We start from the raw sequence: 13,672 nt of genomic DNA on the forward strand, positions 1-13,672 counted from the left end.
CCTCACCACAGTACGACCAGGCTGACTCCATAGCTGTGGTCAGTGGGGTATGGGCGGCTGACTTCACAGACACTGTGCAGTGCCTATGGCCGACCTCGACACGTTTCTAGGGGCTACAGTTCTCCCCAGGGGGATGTGAGACCTGTGACCATGCACCCGTCCTTCTAGAAAGCATCTACTACCTGGTTGCTAATGTCTGCAGAGACTTCCCCAAAAGAAGGAACTCATGGCCTGAGTGGGAATTGCTCCTGCAATGGTGGAACGCCCCAGCGGTCACAGGTCACCCATGCATACCTGGCCGAGAAGGAGAAGGCATTTCCACCCCAGGAGGTGCCGGGGTGGCCCCAGAGGGTCCGAAGGATGTTGCGAGCCGTTCCTCGATGCTGGGGAGGTCGGTGAACTCGCGCACCGTGAACACCAGCCGGGGGTCGTTGGTGATGCTCTGTATCTCCGTCCTGCCTGCGTTGCGGGCGCCCACACCCACACTCACGATCCCTGAGGAGCGCAGCACCTGTGCGAACCTGGACACGTCATCCTGGGACGTTCCCCCCAGCAGCAGGACCAGGTGCTGGGGCACCCCGTCCTCGATCCGGCTCCCGGCCGACTTCACAAACAGATTCCTGGCCACGTACTCTAGGGCTTTGCCCGTGTTCAGCGGAGAGCCCCCTTTGAACCTCAGGCGTCGGATGGCTTCGAGCACGGGACCCTTGGACCGGTAGGTCTTCAGGTAGAACTCAGGGAACACGTCGTTGCTGAACTGCACCACCCCGATCCTCACTTTACTCGGGCCGATGTTGAACCTCCCCACAATCCTGCTGATGAAATCGCGGATGTGTGCCAGGCCATCGGGTCGGACGCCGTCAGAGCTGTCAATGAGGAAGACGACGTCTGCCGCGTCAGTCTCCACGGCTGCAGAGAAAGGGGCGAGCAAGGGGCCCGGTCAGCACGCGCCGGCCGCCACCAGGCTCTTCTCCTGCCTCGTTTCTGAGCTGTGCGTTCAGCTGCAGGGTTCCCTGACAAGCATATGTGGTTTGTTTTGGGCTTTTTTGGGGAAATTAATGATTAAAAAATTAATCCTTTTGTAAATAGCCAAAGTTGTTTCAGCTCAGTTCTCTTTCTAAGTCATCTCTGTTGATTTTGGCTCTGAGGGCTGGACCGCTGCTAACTCACAGAATGCTAACATCCCTTCGAAACCCGATGTGGACTTTACCAATAATCCACAGATTGTAAACTCTGGCCCCCAGGAAAGTGGGTGATTAGCGGGTCTGACATCTGTGTTGGCAAGAGGAGAGGCGGCCGTGGCCAAAAAGCACACTCAGAGGTGACCCTGAAAGTTCTCGATTCTGTCGCCACAGACCCAGTCTGCCCACTCACCGGGCACTGCTCTCTGCACACGCATCTCTGTAGAGTGTCCACAGCAGGTGCATGGTACGTTCATGACTACTGCCCATCTTATTCACCCATGAGTCAGCTTTTTACCCCAACCTGACGCATTGAAACCCAAAATGCTGCATCATCGGCAGTGTCATGACATTCAGGTGATGCCACGTTTGGATTCCACACATTCAGACTCTGCCTCGGGCACAGATTGACCCAACGACAACATGCCCTGTGGGTGTCAGGACTGGCACATGTTTCAGCTCGCCTGTCCTCCCTGGGGTCGCTCAGGAGGTCTAAAAAGCTGCTCATGAAGGATGTTCAACCTGCACAAAGTCACAGCAGCTTCTGGGAGGGTGGGTCACTTGGCCCGTTTGTAGGACATTATCGTTGGTCCCATCACTGAGCTGTCACCTGGCAGAACTCTGCTACCACTGCCTCTTCCACAGCCAGTCTCTGTGCAGTGGATGCTGAGAGCTGAGAGGTCCATGTCCCAGAATCACTCACTCTGCCATAGACAGGCAACCTCTGGCCCTGGAGAGCCAGCCCCGCCCCTTCCCAGAATGTCAGCATCCTACAAGGTCAGGCTGTGACCACACTCAGGCAGGATGGAAATGGGGCCACTCTAGTGTCACATCTGACCACCAACAAAACAGGAGTGCATCCAGTGCCCCCAAAAGACCCATAGACCCTGTCCAGCCAACATGGTGGAGGTCGTTGCCTCCTCACCAGCCTGTGCCAAGGCCTGCACTCTCCTAGGTAAGAGCCATTACAGTGCCCGATTTCAGGGGCTGGTGTTGCAGCATTTCCAGTTAACCCAGTACTGTGACACCAGTGTCATATCAAAGTATGGGCAATGTCCCAAGAGCGCCCTGCTATTCAATGTGCATGCTTGGACATCTGCCACCCATGTGGGAGACCCAGATGACCTTCCTGGCTCCTGGCTCAGGCCTGGCCAACTCCTGGCTATTGTGCCCATTTGTGGAGTGAACCAGTAGATGGAAGGGTTCTCTCTCTCAACTACCTCTAATTCTTGACAACATTCAGTCTCCGCCAAAATCCACTTTCCTTGTGTGCTCCCCAATGTCCTTTCCACACCTCGACCTTGAGTATCCTCTCCCACACCCTCCCATGGAGGTGCCTCATGGCACAACCACCACCCACAGACACAGCATGCTCCTACTAAGAGGTATCTCGGTGGAAATGGAAGGGTGGGCATTGGCCAAGTGGCACAACCTTTACTTTAATTCAACCCATGAACAAGCTGGCCTCAAAGACCACCATATTACTGTCACAAGATGCCCCAAGGGGAGTGACCCCTGAGCCTGGCAGTCATACCTGGAGCAGGGTAGCTGGTGGCAGACAGGATCCGCTGGATCTGCTCAGCAGTCAGGGTGGTGATTGGCGTCAGCAACTTCTGCTCCAGGCTGGGCAGCTCCCGGAAGGAGCTGACAGAGAACACATACTCAGGGCTCAGCGAGATCTTCACCAGCTCCTCACGGTCGGCACCCCTGGCCACAGTGAACGGGGCCACACCAGACTGCTTGAGCTCGGCAGCGAAGTCGTCTACCTCATCGTCAGACTTGCCCGAGGAGATGAGCACCAGGAACTGTGGCACGCCCTCCTCGATGCGGCTGCCCAGTGGCCTCTTGAAGATGTTCCTGGACACGTACTCCAGCGCCACCCCGATGTTGGCCTGCTGCCCGCCCTTGGGCCGTAACCGCCGCACGGCGCTCTGCACCTCATCCTTGCTGGAGTGTGCATTCAACAGGAACTCCACCCTGGGGTCCTCGCTGAACTGGATGACAGCCACCCGGGTGGTGTCAAAGCCCACGTCCAGGTTCCCAACCATGTTCTCAAGGAAGGTGCGGATGTACTGGAACTCGGGGCCGGCACCCTGGGACCCGTCGATGAGAAACACCACGTCCTTCTTGTTGCTCATGCCTGCAACCACATACCACCGCGGGATTCAGCCCAGTGGGCACCAAAGATGGTGTGAGCGAGCCGCCCACCAGTCTGCCATACAGTCACTGCCCTGCACGTGAGGGATCCTACCACCAAGTCCTGTGTTAGAACACTGGGCCAGAGTGGTCCACGGAATGAGCCATGAATGCATCTGAGTCTGCAGGTTGCCGAGCAGAGGAAAAACCGTAAAGCATGAGGAAGTAGAGCAGCAGGGTCTACTCCAGGACAGGCTTCTGTCTCGGGACCGAGAGAGCCTCAACCAGGCACATGCTCCTCGCAGGCCAGGTAGGACGACCCACTGGGCTTGGGCACCTGGTGGGAGCTGGCCCAGAGTATTCTGGGGAACAGTGAGCAGGAAGGCCACCTGGAGGTGGATTCAGAGAAGAGGAGGAGGAGGAAGCTGGAGTGTGAGTGAGTCTGTAAAGAGGAGATGGCCACGAGAGGAGGGGAAGGTGGCAGCCACAGCAAGCTCAGACAGGTGGAGGGAACACCGTGCCCTCCTCTGGGCCAGCGGGTGGAGAGCAGAGGAAGCTAAGCAGGTGGAGGGTTGCAGGAGATGGTTCTGAGCAGCTGGGAGTTTGGGAGGACTTTGGAGGTACGGCGCCCAGCAGCAGGTGGATCCCAACTTAACCCACAGCTTCTGTTCCTGGTGCTCTGCGTTACGGAGGAAGCAGACCTGAAAAGTCTCAACAGCCCAGAGTCTAAACAAGTGGTCCCAGGTGATTGCAAAGAACTAGACCCACCCCCCAGCTGCAACCAGCCCCACCAAACTCCCTCCTCACCTGGCACCGTCTGGGGTGGAAAAAAAGGCTGCATCCTGCTCAGCTCCTCTCGACTGAGCTGGGTCACCCGCTCCGAGATGACCTGCTGGACGGTGCCCAGCTGTCGGAAGGTAGGGATAGCCACGGCAAAGTCGGGGATGAAGGATATGGTTTGCATCTCGGTGATGTCAGCATTGCCGATGCCAATGCCGATGGGCACGGCCCCACCCTTCTTGAGCACCACCGAGGGGCCCTGCACGTCGTCCCCGGACCTGTCTGCCGTCAGCACGATGAGGAGCTGGGGCACGCCCTCCGCTATCCTGCTGCCGGCGGAGCCCACCAGGATGTTTTTCAAGACGAAGTCCAGGGCGGCCCCCGTGTTGGGGGTGGGGCCGCCCAGTGGCGCCAGGCGGCTGATGGCGTTGAGCACGCCCTGCTGGTCCATGAAGGAGTTGAGGTAGAACTCGGGCCGGGTGCGGTCACTGTACTGCACCAGGGCCACTCGCACACGGTCGGGCCCCACGTCCAGGCTCTCCACCACTCGCTGCACGAACTCTTTCAACAGAGGGAAGCCGCTGCGGACGCTCTCGGAGCCATCGATCAGAAACACCACATCCTTCTCCCCTGAGACTGGGAAGAAAGCAGCCAGGAGTCACACGGGGCCCTGTGGATGACCACCCGCCTGCGCCAGGGCCGCGAGCTGGCTCCCTGCGGAGGTCCAGCTCTAAATCCCCCAGTGTGGGAGCAGGGCGAGATCTCAGGTCCAACCAGTGAGAACCTAACAGTCAGGGAGATCGTGGCCCAGAGGGGCCTCATGGCACCAGTCTCAAAGAGAGACGAGGGCCAGAGAGAGGAGTCAGAGCTGGCCCCGGGGCTGCAGTAGCGGCCAGGAGCCTAGGAATGCGGGCACCTCTCAGAGCTGGCAAAGGTTGGGAAGCAGGCAGCCCCACACCACCTCTAGTCTATGGACACCTGGCCCCCAGCCCAGGGAGATCGCTCCCCAAGTTCAGGATCCACACACAGCTGTCATCCAGGACAGCACAGCAGGTGAAGCCACCGGGCTGTAACCGCGACCGGAGGCCAGTATGCTCAGCATGGCACCTTCATGGAGAATTCTTCACGCTTCCCACAAGATGTACTGAGGGAGGCAGTGTTGTGGCATAGGTGGTCAGGCCTCTACCTGGGGTACTCACACCCCACTCCAGGTCCACCTGGGGGAGGCAGGAGGTGGCCCAGGTGCCTGGGTTCCTGTCATCCACATGAAAGACCCAGCTGGAGTTGCTGGCTCCTGGCTTCAGCCTGGCCAAGCCTCAGCTTTGTGGTCATTAAGAGTGAGCCTCGCTTCTCCTACCCCTTCTCCCTCCAGCTTGCTTTCAAATAAATGAATATAGTCTTACATAGTTTACATATGAAAGAAAATTCCAGCCTGGGAGGAGTTGGGGGGACAGCAAAGCCACGGTCACCCTTGGCCTCTTGCAGACGGGACAGGAGGCGTCCAGCTCTCTGCTTTAGCCACAAGCGGATCAGCAGGGGAAATGTCACCCAGACCCCCGCTGTAAGATACGGAAGCCAACCACCCTGATTCTCCTGGGTCGTCCTAGAGAACGGCTGAAAGGTGAACAAGCTTTTCCTTCTACAGAAGTGTAAATTTCTGCTTATCTCCCAGCCTCCCTGAGAACCTCAGAGGGGTTCCCACCCCGGGGAGCTGACGCTGGCCACCTGCCCTGCTCAGGTCCTGGCCGCGTGCACTGGCCGCCCGCCCCGCCCCGCCCCGCCCAGCTGTACCTGGCGCTGGAGCCCCGTTCTGCACGGATTTCAGGAGGTTCACAACCTGCGGCTGCAGGTCCCCGATCTTGGGCAGTGACTCTGTCACCAGGATGAAGGCGGGTGACGGCACGATCTTCTCCAGCTCGGCGGGGTCTGCGTTCTTGGCCTGGAAGATGAAGGGCACCACGCCGCTCCTCTTGAGGCCTTCAGCCGGGCCGTCCACGCGATCGGAGGAGCGGCCAGCCACCAGCAGCACCAGGAACTGCAGCACGCCGTCCTCGATGCGGCTGCCGGCCGACTTGACGAACACGTGTCTCTGCACGTAGTCAAGTGCGTAGCCCAGGTTCAGGGATTTGCCGGTCTTGATCTTCATCCTCTTCACGTGGTTCAGGATGTCTGGCTTGTGCAGGTGCTCGTCGAAGCGCGACTCCACCTTGACATCGTCGCTGTACTGAGCCACGGCCACCCGGGTGCCCTCGGGCTGCACGTCCAGCTCCTCGATGACCCTGTAGACAAAGTCGCGGACGGCGGCGAACTGGCCCACGAGGTTGGCTGAGCCGTCCAGGAGAAACAGAATGTCTCGCTTGCTCTCTACAAAGAAAGTTTGACCAGGACACAGTGAGTAAGGAGACTGCAGCAGGTGCCATATGGCTGCCAGCCCAGTGCCACCATCCCTCACTCATGCATCCGCTGCCACTGTACCAGCAAGAGGCGCAAAACCATGCATGCCTTGCAGAAATGTCCTATTGCAAAGCCGAGTGTGAGGGTCAGACGACAGCCGACCTCGCTCAGCCTACCCAGCCCAGGGTCACGTATCCTTGACAATACCCCACTGGCTGGTACTGTTCTTGCAACACATGGCATTAGCCCAGGAGGGCAGACAGCTCTTTCGAGATGCCCGTAAAGGAAGTGACTGACAGCATGACCCTCAGTGAACTCCGTCCTCAAGCATGGGCCTCATTTGCGGGAGAAAGACTGGCAAGAGTCAGCTGTCAGAGAGCGTGAAGTTGCCACGTGTCAGCCCTGAACGGATGAGGTTTAAAACATGCCCATCATTCCTCCGCCTATGTTTCCCGAAGCCCAGTAATCCAACAGCAGAAAGCACAGGTGCACAGCCCACAGGGGACCATGCGCGGGGTGCTGCTTCTCATTCAGAGAGTTCTAGAACTGCTATGGCCAGGTTTCCCTCAGTTAATCTTGCTGCCTATCCATGTGACACCAGCAAGCTGGTGGAACAAACACATCCCTGTGTGAATTAAGGAGGATCCAAACTTCTCCGGGAAACCATTCTATACCACACTTCACACGTGCTTTTAAACTCCAGCCAGTTTAGAACACAAAATCTATTTGGAGAAAACGAGCTAGCCTGTGTGCTTGGCATCGAGGCAGAGGCCACTCGGGGTTGCCCACACCCGGGGCTCCTGCCCCAGGGCTGCTCCCAATGCCAGCACCTGCTGAAGCCAACCCCAGGACGCAGTGGGGGGAGGCTGCAGTCCTTGGGGTCCGACCACCCAAGTAGGTTAGCCACATTCAGTCCTTAGCTCCTGGCTTTGACTCAGCCTCGCCCTGGCTGCTGCAGACATGTGGAGCGTGAACCAATGGTAGAAGATCTCTCTCTCTCTCCTGCCCTTTACATCAAATAAAAGTAAATGATTTTTTTTAAAGTTGTACAAAAGAAAATAGTTTCAGTTTTTAGATAACTGAAGGCTTCTCCAGCATGACCCCATCGCCTCCCAGTCTCGGCCAGCTGGATTTCCACTCCAGAATAAAGGGTGAAAAGTGCTGGACAAAGCATGAGCTGGCTGTTGTAGGCACCCTGCCACCAAGAAGCTGAACTTGCTGGTACAGTGGCACAAGCCCCCCTCCCAGAGCCCACCATCTTTCTACAGCTCGCCAGGCTCCTGAGATCAGCTGGGTGAAGGACCTGCAGGGGCGGCGTCCAGGGAAGCAGAGGGAGACCCGTGCAGGCAGGCGGGTTTACCTGGCTGGGCGAGTGGAACTTCCTGCACACCTCCGCTAACATAAGTGGTTAGGGGCTGAATCAGCTGCTGCGGCAGAGCTGGCAAGGAGCTGAAATCGTCCATGAGATATACCAGGCTGGGGTTAAAAGCAATCTGCTCCAACTCGGCCCTATTGGCCTGGCTGGCCCCCACGCAAAAGGTCAGGATGCCCGCCCGTGCCAAGGCGTTGGCCGCTTGCAAATATGAGTCCTCCGCCTGCCCCGCCGTGAGCAGGAGCAGGAGCTGCGGCACGTCCTCGCGGATCCTGCTGCCGCCGGCTTCGCTGAAGTGGTTGGCATGGACATAACTCAGGGCAGAGCCCGTGTTCAGGCCCGTCCCCCCTTGCAGCTGGAGCCGCCTCACGTGGGCAAGCAGCTCCGACTTGGTCTCATACGTGTCTAGGGAGAACTCCGTCACCGGAGTCTCGCTGAATTGCACTAAACCGACACGAATGCTGTCCCTTCCGACATCAAGGCTGCTCACTAGGCTCGTGACAAAGTCTCGCACATAAGGGAAATTGGTCTTGCCCACGTTGACCGATCCATCCAGAAGGAAGATGATATCCCTTTTGTTTGCGTGAACTGCGGTGAAGCATAGAAAACAAAGTGAGACGCACGCGACCCCAGCCAGGGGCCGTCCTCATGTGTGCGCGACTCCGAGCACACATGCCTGACGTGGAGAGCAGAGAGAGGCAGTGCAGCAAAGCACGCCGTCAGACACAGCAGGTGGCTGCTGTGGTCCTCCAGCGGTGACCCAGGCCAGCGAGGCAAGCCTACAGCGGGGGGCTCACGCATTCAGACAGTGCCAAAGTAAGAGTGTTCACAGCCTGCCATGTCCTCAGGATCTTCCCAGAGCGGGGATCTGCACAGGCGCTATGCCCTGCGGTGGCACTAACCCCATGCCCACACACACAGGCAGGTTCACCTGCTCCCGTTTACACAGGAACCACCTCCAGCAGCCTACAAGTTTCACCTGAGGACATGCGCTCCTTGAAGCTGAAACCCACTGGCTCTCGGTTTCAGGTTCCCTGGGACCTCCTACTGGCCATTCTCAACCAAACTCTCCTACCAGGAGTCACCACATTGCCAGGCAGTAACAACAGATCCTGGAGCTCATCCAGGAGAGCAGGATGAGCAGAGCGGGGGACCCGGTAAAATGCGGATCTGCTGTCCTTGGCCGCTGTCCTTGACTCCCCGTCTCGAGCATTTCCCTGCACACATTAAGCATGCTTTCTAAGCTCCAGCCCCAGCCCCGTCCTCTGCCCCGTGGTCTCGCCATCATCTGCACTGAACAGCTCCTTTTGTCCCACTTTGGCTGTGGGCTGGGATTGCAGAAGAGAGGAGGGTGAGAGAGGTTTCCAGAGGAGCAGAGAGAGAGCATGCGTCCGTGCCGTCCAGGGATGTGTGGGGAGCCCTGCAGTGGGGGAGCGGGGAGTGGGGGTGCAGAGTCGGAGTCCATGATATGCATCTTCTCTTCATGGGGGACGGTGGCCTGCATTTACTCGCTCCCTACGCTCATAAGCCTTTATTCTGCCTCAGAGTACATTTCCCACAGCAGCCCCGTGGCCTCTTCTGCCCCGCCTTTCAATGTACTCCCCCCACCCATGCATGGAAAGGAGAGCAGAGGGAGAGGGGAGGCGCTCTCGGTGCTCCCCCTGTGCTGCACACAGGTCGGGAAGGACAGCCAGGCTCCGTCCTGGAGGTAAGAAAGGGGTGAGGGGCGGGCAGAAACGGAAAGCAACCGGGACCTGGCCAAGGAGGACACCCGACCACAGCCTCGCACACAGGCAACCCCGGAACCCAGAGCTTAAGTCACACGCTTCTTCCTGTTGGGTGTTTGGGGCCACACAGCTCTTCACCCGAGCCCAACGGGAATCCAGACTAACTCTTGCTCCCACAGCTTTTCACCACTGACCCTAGCCGAGCCCAAATCACACTTTTGGGCTTTTACTCTCAAGGATTCTGCCTGCACAGCACCCCGCTGTGTCTGGAGCCATGGTCACCATACCTTCCGTGGTCCCAGAGAGGGTACGCAGGGGTGCCAGCAAGTTGATCAGCATGTTTTGGAGCGGGGCGGCCCGGAACTCGGTCGTGGTGAACACCAGGGTGGGGTCAAAGGCGATCTCCTCCAGTTCCAGCTGATCGGCCACGCTGTTGCCCACGGCAAAGGCCAGGATGCCACTCCTCTTGAGCTCCTGGGCCGGCTGGCTGATGTCATCCTGGGACTTGCCACCTGTCAGCAGCACCAGCAGCTTGGGCACGCCCTCGGAGGCCCGGTAGCCGGTGGAGCTGGTGAACAGGTTGTTGCGCACGAAATCGAGAGCGTAGCCCGTGTTGAGGGCCGAGCCGTCCAGCAGCTTCATCCTCCGCAAGGCGGTGATGACCTCCCGCTTGGTCTGGTAGGTGTTGAAGTTAAACTCGGGCCTGACGCTGTCCGCATACTGGACTACCGCCACCTGGATCAGGTCCTGCCCGATCTCCAGCCGCTGGATGATCTTGATGATGAACTCTCGGATGGCGTTGAAGCTGGCCGGTCCCAGTCTGGCTGAGCCGTCCACCAGGAAGACTATGTCCCTCTTGTTGACCTCCACGACTGTAGGCGACAACATCACAGAGTGAGGACGACACCTCGCCAATGACATTCAGCATGGCGTTCTACGAAGCCAGCTGCCCTCCAAAGACATCACCCTCCCTGCTGGCCAACGCCCCAGGGACTTGCCACGATACACGTGTGAGCCCTGGGTACAGCCTGCCCTCCCACCCTGCCTGCTCAGGAGAACCTTCTAGAAAGCAATTCCAGTTGCAGCAGCTAACTGCTTAGCATGTGGTCACTAACATGTTAGTTCTTTGCGGCCATAAACATATAATTTGGCCAGAATGAAATCACAAGTTGAATGACTAATTACAGAAGTCGTTAGTGGTGACTCAGCTGCTCACGGTCTTGGTTTTAGAAATACTCAGTGTTAAGTTCAGAGGCCCCTTGAGCGTATCACCCCACACCGAGCGCCCCCCTCCCCGCCTTCAGTTCTATCCTCCACTTCTTCATCTCTCATGCCCTCCCCCTCCAAAACAAAAATAAACAGCCCTACTTGGCAACATAAAACTTGTAAAGAAAGAAAAATCAACACCAAAGCCAGGAAGCAGCACAAGTTTTCACACCAGGGACATGTGATGTGTGAACACTGTGATAAGTTAGGGGGAATCAGAGCAAGCAGTCACCCACACACATACACACACACACGCTGAGAACTCCCACTCAGCACAGAAAACTCAGTCAGACCACAGCGCCCAGCCCAGAAACCTGAGCGCTTCCAGACAGGGTGGGAGGCCAGAGCCCGCCTGCGCCCCCTCACTCTGCAGCCCCCAGCCACCACAGGGCAATGGAAGCAACCTGGGCACGGTCACCCCTTCCGGCCTTTCCTGACTTCCTTCGTTTGAGAACCTCCATGTCTCTGAGCTGCCCCTTCGCTTCTGGTTTAAAATATCCTTGCAAGGGACCGGTGCTATGCTGCAGCGAGTTCAAGTCCCAGCTGTTCCACTTCTGATCCGACTCCCTGCTAATGGCCTGGAAACACAGCGGAAGACAGCCCAACTGCTTGGACCCCTGCCACCCACACGGTGACTCAGAAAAAGCTCCTGGCTCCTGGCCCAGCCGTGGCCAGTGCGACCAGCTGGGGAGTAGACCAATTTATGGGAGCACATGTTGCTCTTTCTCCCTCTCGGAAACTCAGACTTTCAAATCAATAAATTTTTTAAATAAATACGAAGATGTCTGCACGGACAAACCTGACGGTGTTGCTGTCCACTGGGCTCCTCAGCCCTCTGCACCCTTAGAGATGACACGCATGCACACACAGGCATGCTCTGCCCCAGGAAGAATACTCCACATTGCCACCAACATGTTGGCAGTGAGTCTCATCCAGGGCAGACGGACACGCCCAGAACCCCTGGGCAGGCTTCAGTCCCTGCATGCTGCACCCTTCATCATGGTCGTCGGCGTGGAGCAGCGCGGGGGCCTGGAGGGAGCTGTGTTGTTCTCCCTGTCCCTCGTGTTCACGCCTGTCCTGTGGTACCACTGCAAGTCCCACAGGGGTAGAGAAGGGGGACCAGCATCCACATCCGGTAAAACACAAAACCTTGGGTCCTCCTTGCCCCCTTTGGATTTGGTGAGAGGCCATGGGGGTTTGACGGGCAGGTAAAGGCCTGGGGAGCACCTCACCCATAGCACACCCCAATATGTAAGGACTGAGACATCCAAAACCATTCCACATTTGTGTTGGCTGAGTGACTTTGACTTGACCCACACTGGGGATTCCAGACCACACATGGGTGGCCAAGGCCAGCAGCTAACCTGCACCTAAAAGTCTGACTCCATCCTGCCTCTGCTCTTGGCCACTGCCTGACAACAGCATCACCAAGGACACGGGAGCCGTTGTGGCAGACAGCCCCTCCCCTCTTCCTTGCCTACCCTCAATTCCATCTTCTCCCCAGCACAGCTGCCCAAGGACATTGCTTTGCCAACATAACCAGTGCCGCCATGTGGTACATTCAGGGGGCGCTGGTGGTTGTCTCCCTCCGGGGTTTCTTGGCACAGGAGTCCCGGTCCCCCCACCTGTCACCCTACACTCCTGTGTGCTCCCATCACTGATGATCCTCCCAGACCCCCTGCCCAGAGTTTGGTTCCCATTCCCCTGCTTTACGACTGTTACTGCTCAAGGCTCTTCCTATGGGCCTCCCTCTCTCTCCCCCTCTCTCTCTCCCTCTATCTCTCCTCCGATGACACACCCCACAGCAAAGCTGATGCTTCTCTCCCCACTAAGCCAGCTGCTTCATCAGGCACTGCTGTCTGTCTCCCCCATCTGTGTGTTCCAACTGCCCAACCTGCAACTCCTTTTGCTGGGCCCTTTCCCCTCTGTTCACTTGCTCGTCTCCTGCCCACCCCGCTGCTTCTTGGCGTGCCTCAGGCCCTGTGAGTGTCTTCACCTAAACTGTGGCCATCTAGGACTACCCCACATTGCTGCTGTCTCCCCTTGACATGGCACAGACCAGCCAGGTCCACCTTGCTCAGCAGCACCATGTCTCCAGGGCTTGCTGCAGCCCCACACCTGCCTGGTGGTGAGGACTTGTCTGTTGAGTCTCTGCAAGGGGGTCACTAACATTTAGACAAGACCCACAGACAAGGAGCTGCTGGGGGAGATGTAAAGGGAGTGGGGGGCTGCACAGGGCTTCTGATGCTAACTTCTCCGGGAACACACGGGTTTTTGTCTAGTACAAGTTCTTCGCCATAAATGCAAGAGACTAAAGACCAAGTTCTGCCCACAGTTCACTGATATGGGACCAAGGACCAGAGATGGGCCTCCCACCCATAGGCCACTGTCCCCCACTGCTCACAAAGAGGCTGGCTTGCTTCCAAAAATGCACAAACCCAGAGGAACTGGGCTGCAGGAAACTTCCACTTGGCTGTGTCCTTAACTGTCAGGGCCACAAAGCAATGCCACGATGAGAGTGAGTGTGAGCAGCTCAAAGCACTGGGCAGGCAGGTCTTCCTGTCTACATTGCCTGTTCAAGCCGCAGGTAGGTCCCGACCCCTGGGGCCTGTGGTTCTTCCTGTCTACACTGCCTGTTCAAGCCGCAGGCAGGTCCCGACCCCTGGGGCCCGTGGTTCTTCCTGTCTACACTGCCTGTTCAAGCCACTCTAGGATGCAGGTTGGGTCCCTGTCTACACCGTCTGGTCAGTGAGGATTCCGCCAGTTCTAATGAGCTGGAAGCCCAAATGAGTTCAAACTCACAACACAGTGCCCTG

General features: G+C 57.7%; 1 protein-coding gene across 1 annotated transcript in view; it reads right to left on the reverse strand.

Moving 5' to 3' along the window:
- COL6A3 (collagen type VI alpha 3 chain) overlaps positions 1–13,672 on the reverse strand; it is a 60,220-nt gene that overhangs the window by 37,840 nt on the left and 8,708 nt on the right. The window contains exons 4-9 of the mRNA XM_040972431.1: positions 9,878–10,462; positions 7,852–8,451; positions 5,889–6,461; positions 4,125–4,727; positions 2,716–3,321; positions 295–909 (exon numbers count right to left, since the gene is read on the reverse strand). Coding sequence (XP_040828365.1) covers positions 295–909; positions 2,716–3,321; positions 4,125–4,727; positions 5,889–6,461; positions 7,852–8,451; positions 9,878–10,462 — 3,582 coding nt within the window. The remainder of the gene's footprint in view (positions 1–294; positions 910–2,715; positions 3,322–4,124; positions 4,728–5,888; positions 6,462–7,851; positions 8,452–9,877; positions 10,463–13,672) is intronic.

This window comes from Ochotona curzoniae, unplaced genomic scaffold (assembly GCF_017591425.1).
Source record: "Ochotona curzoniae isolate NIBS_2020 unplaced genomic scaffold, NIBS_Ocur_1.0 contig_2294, whole genome shotgun sequence".
NCBI classification, from domain to species: domain Eukaryota; kingdom Metazoa; phylum Chordata; class Mammalia; order Lagomorpha; family Ochotonidae; genus Ochotona; species Ochotona curzoniae.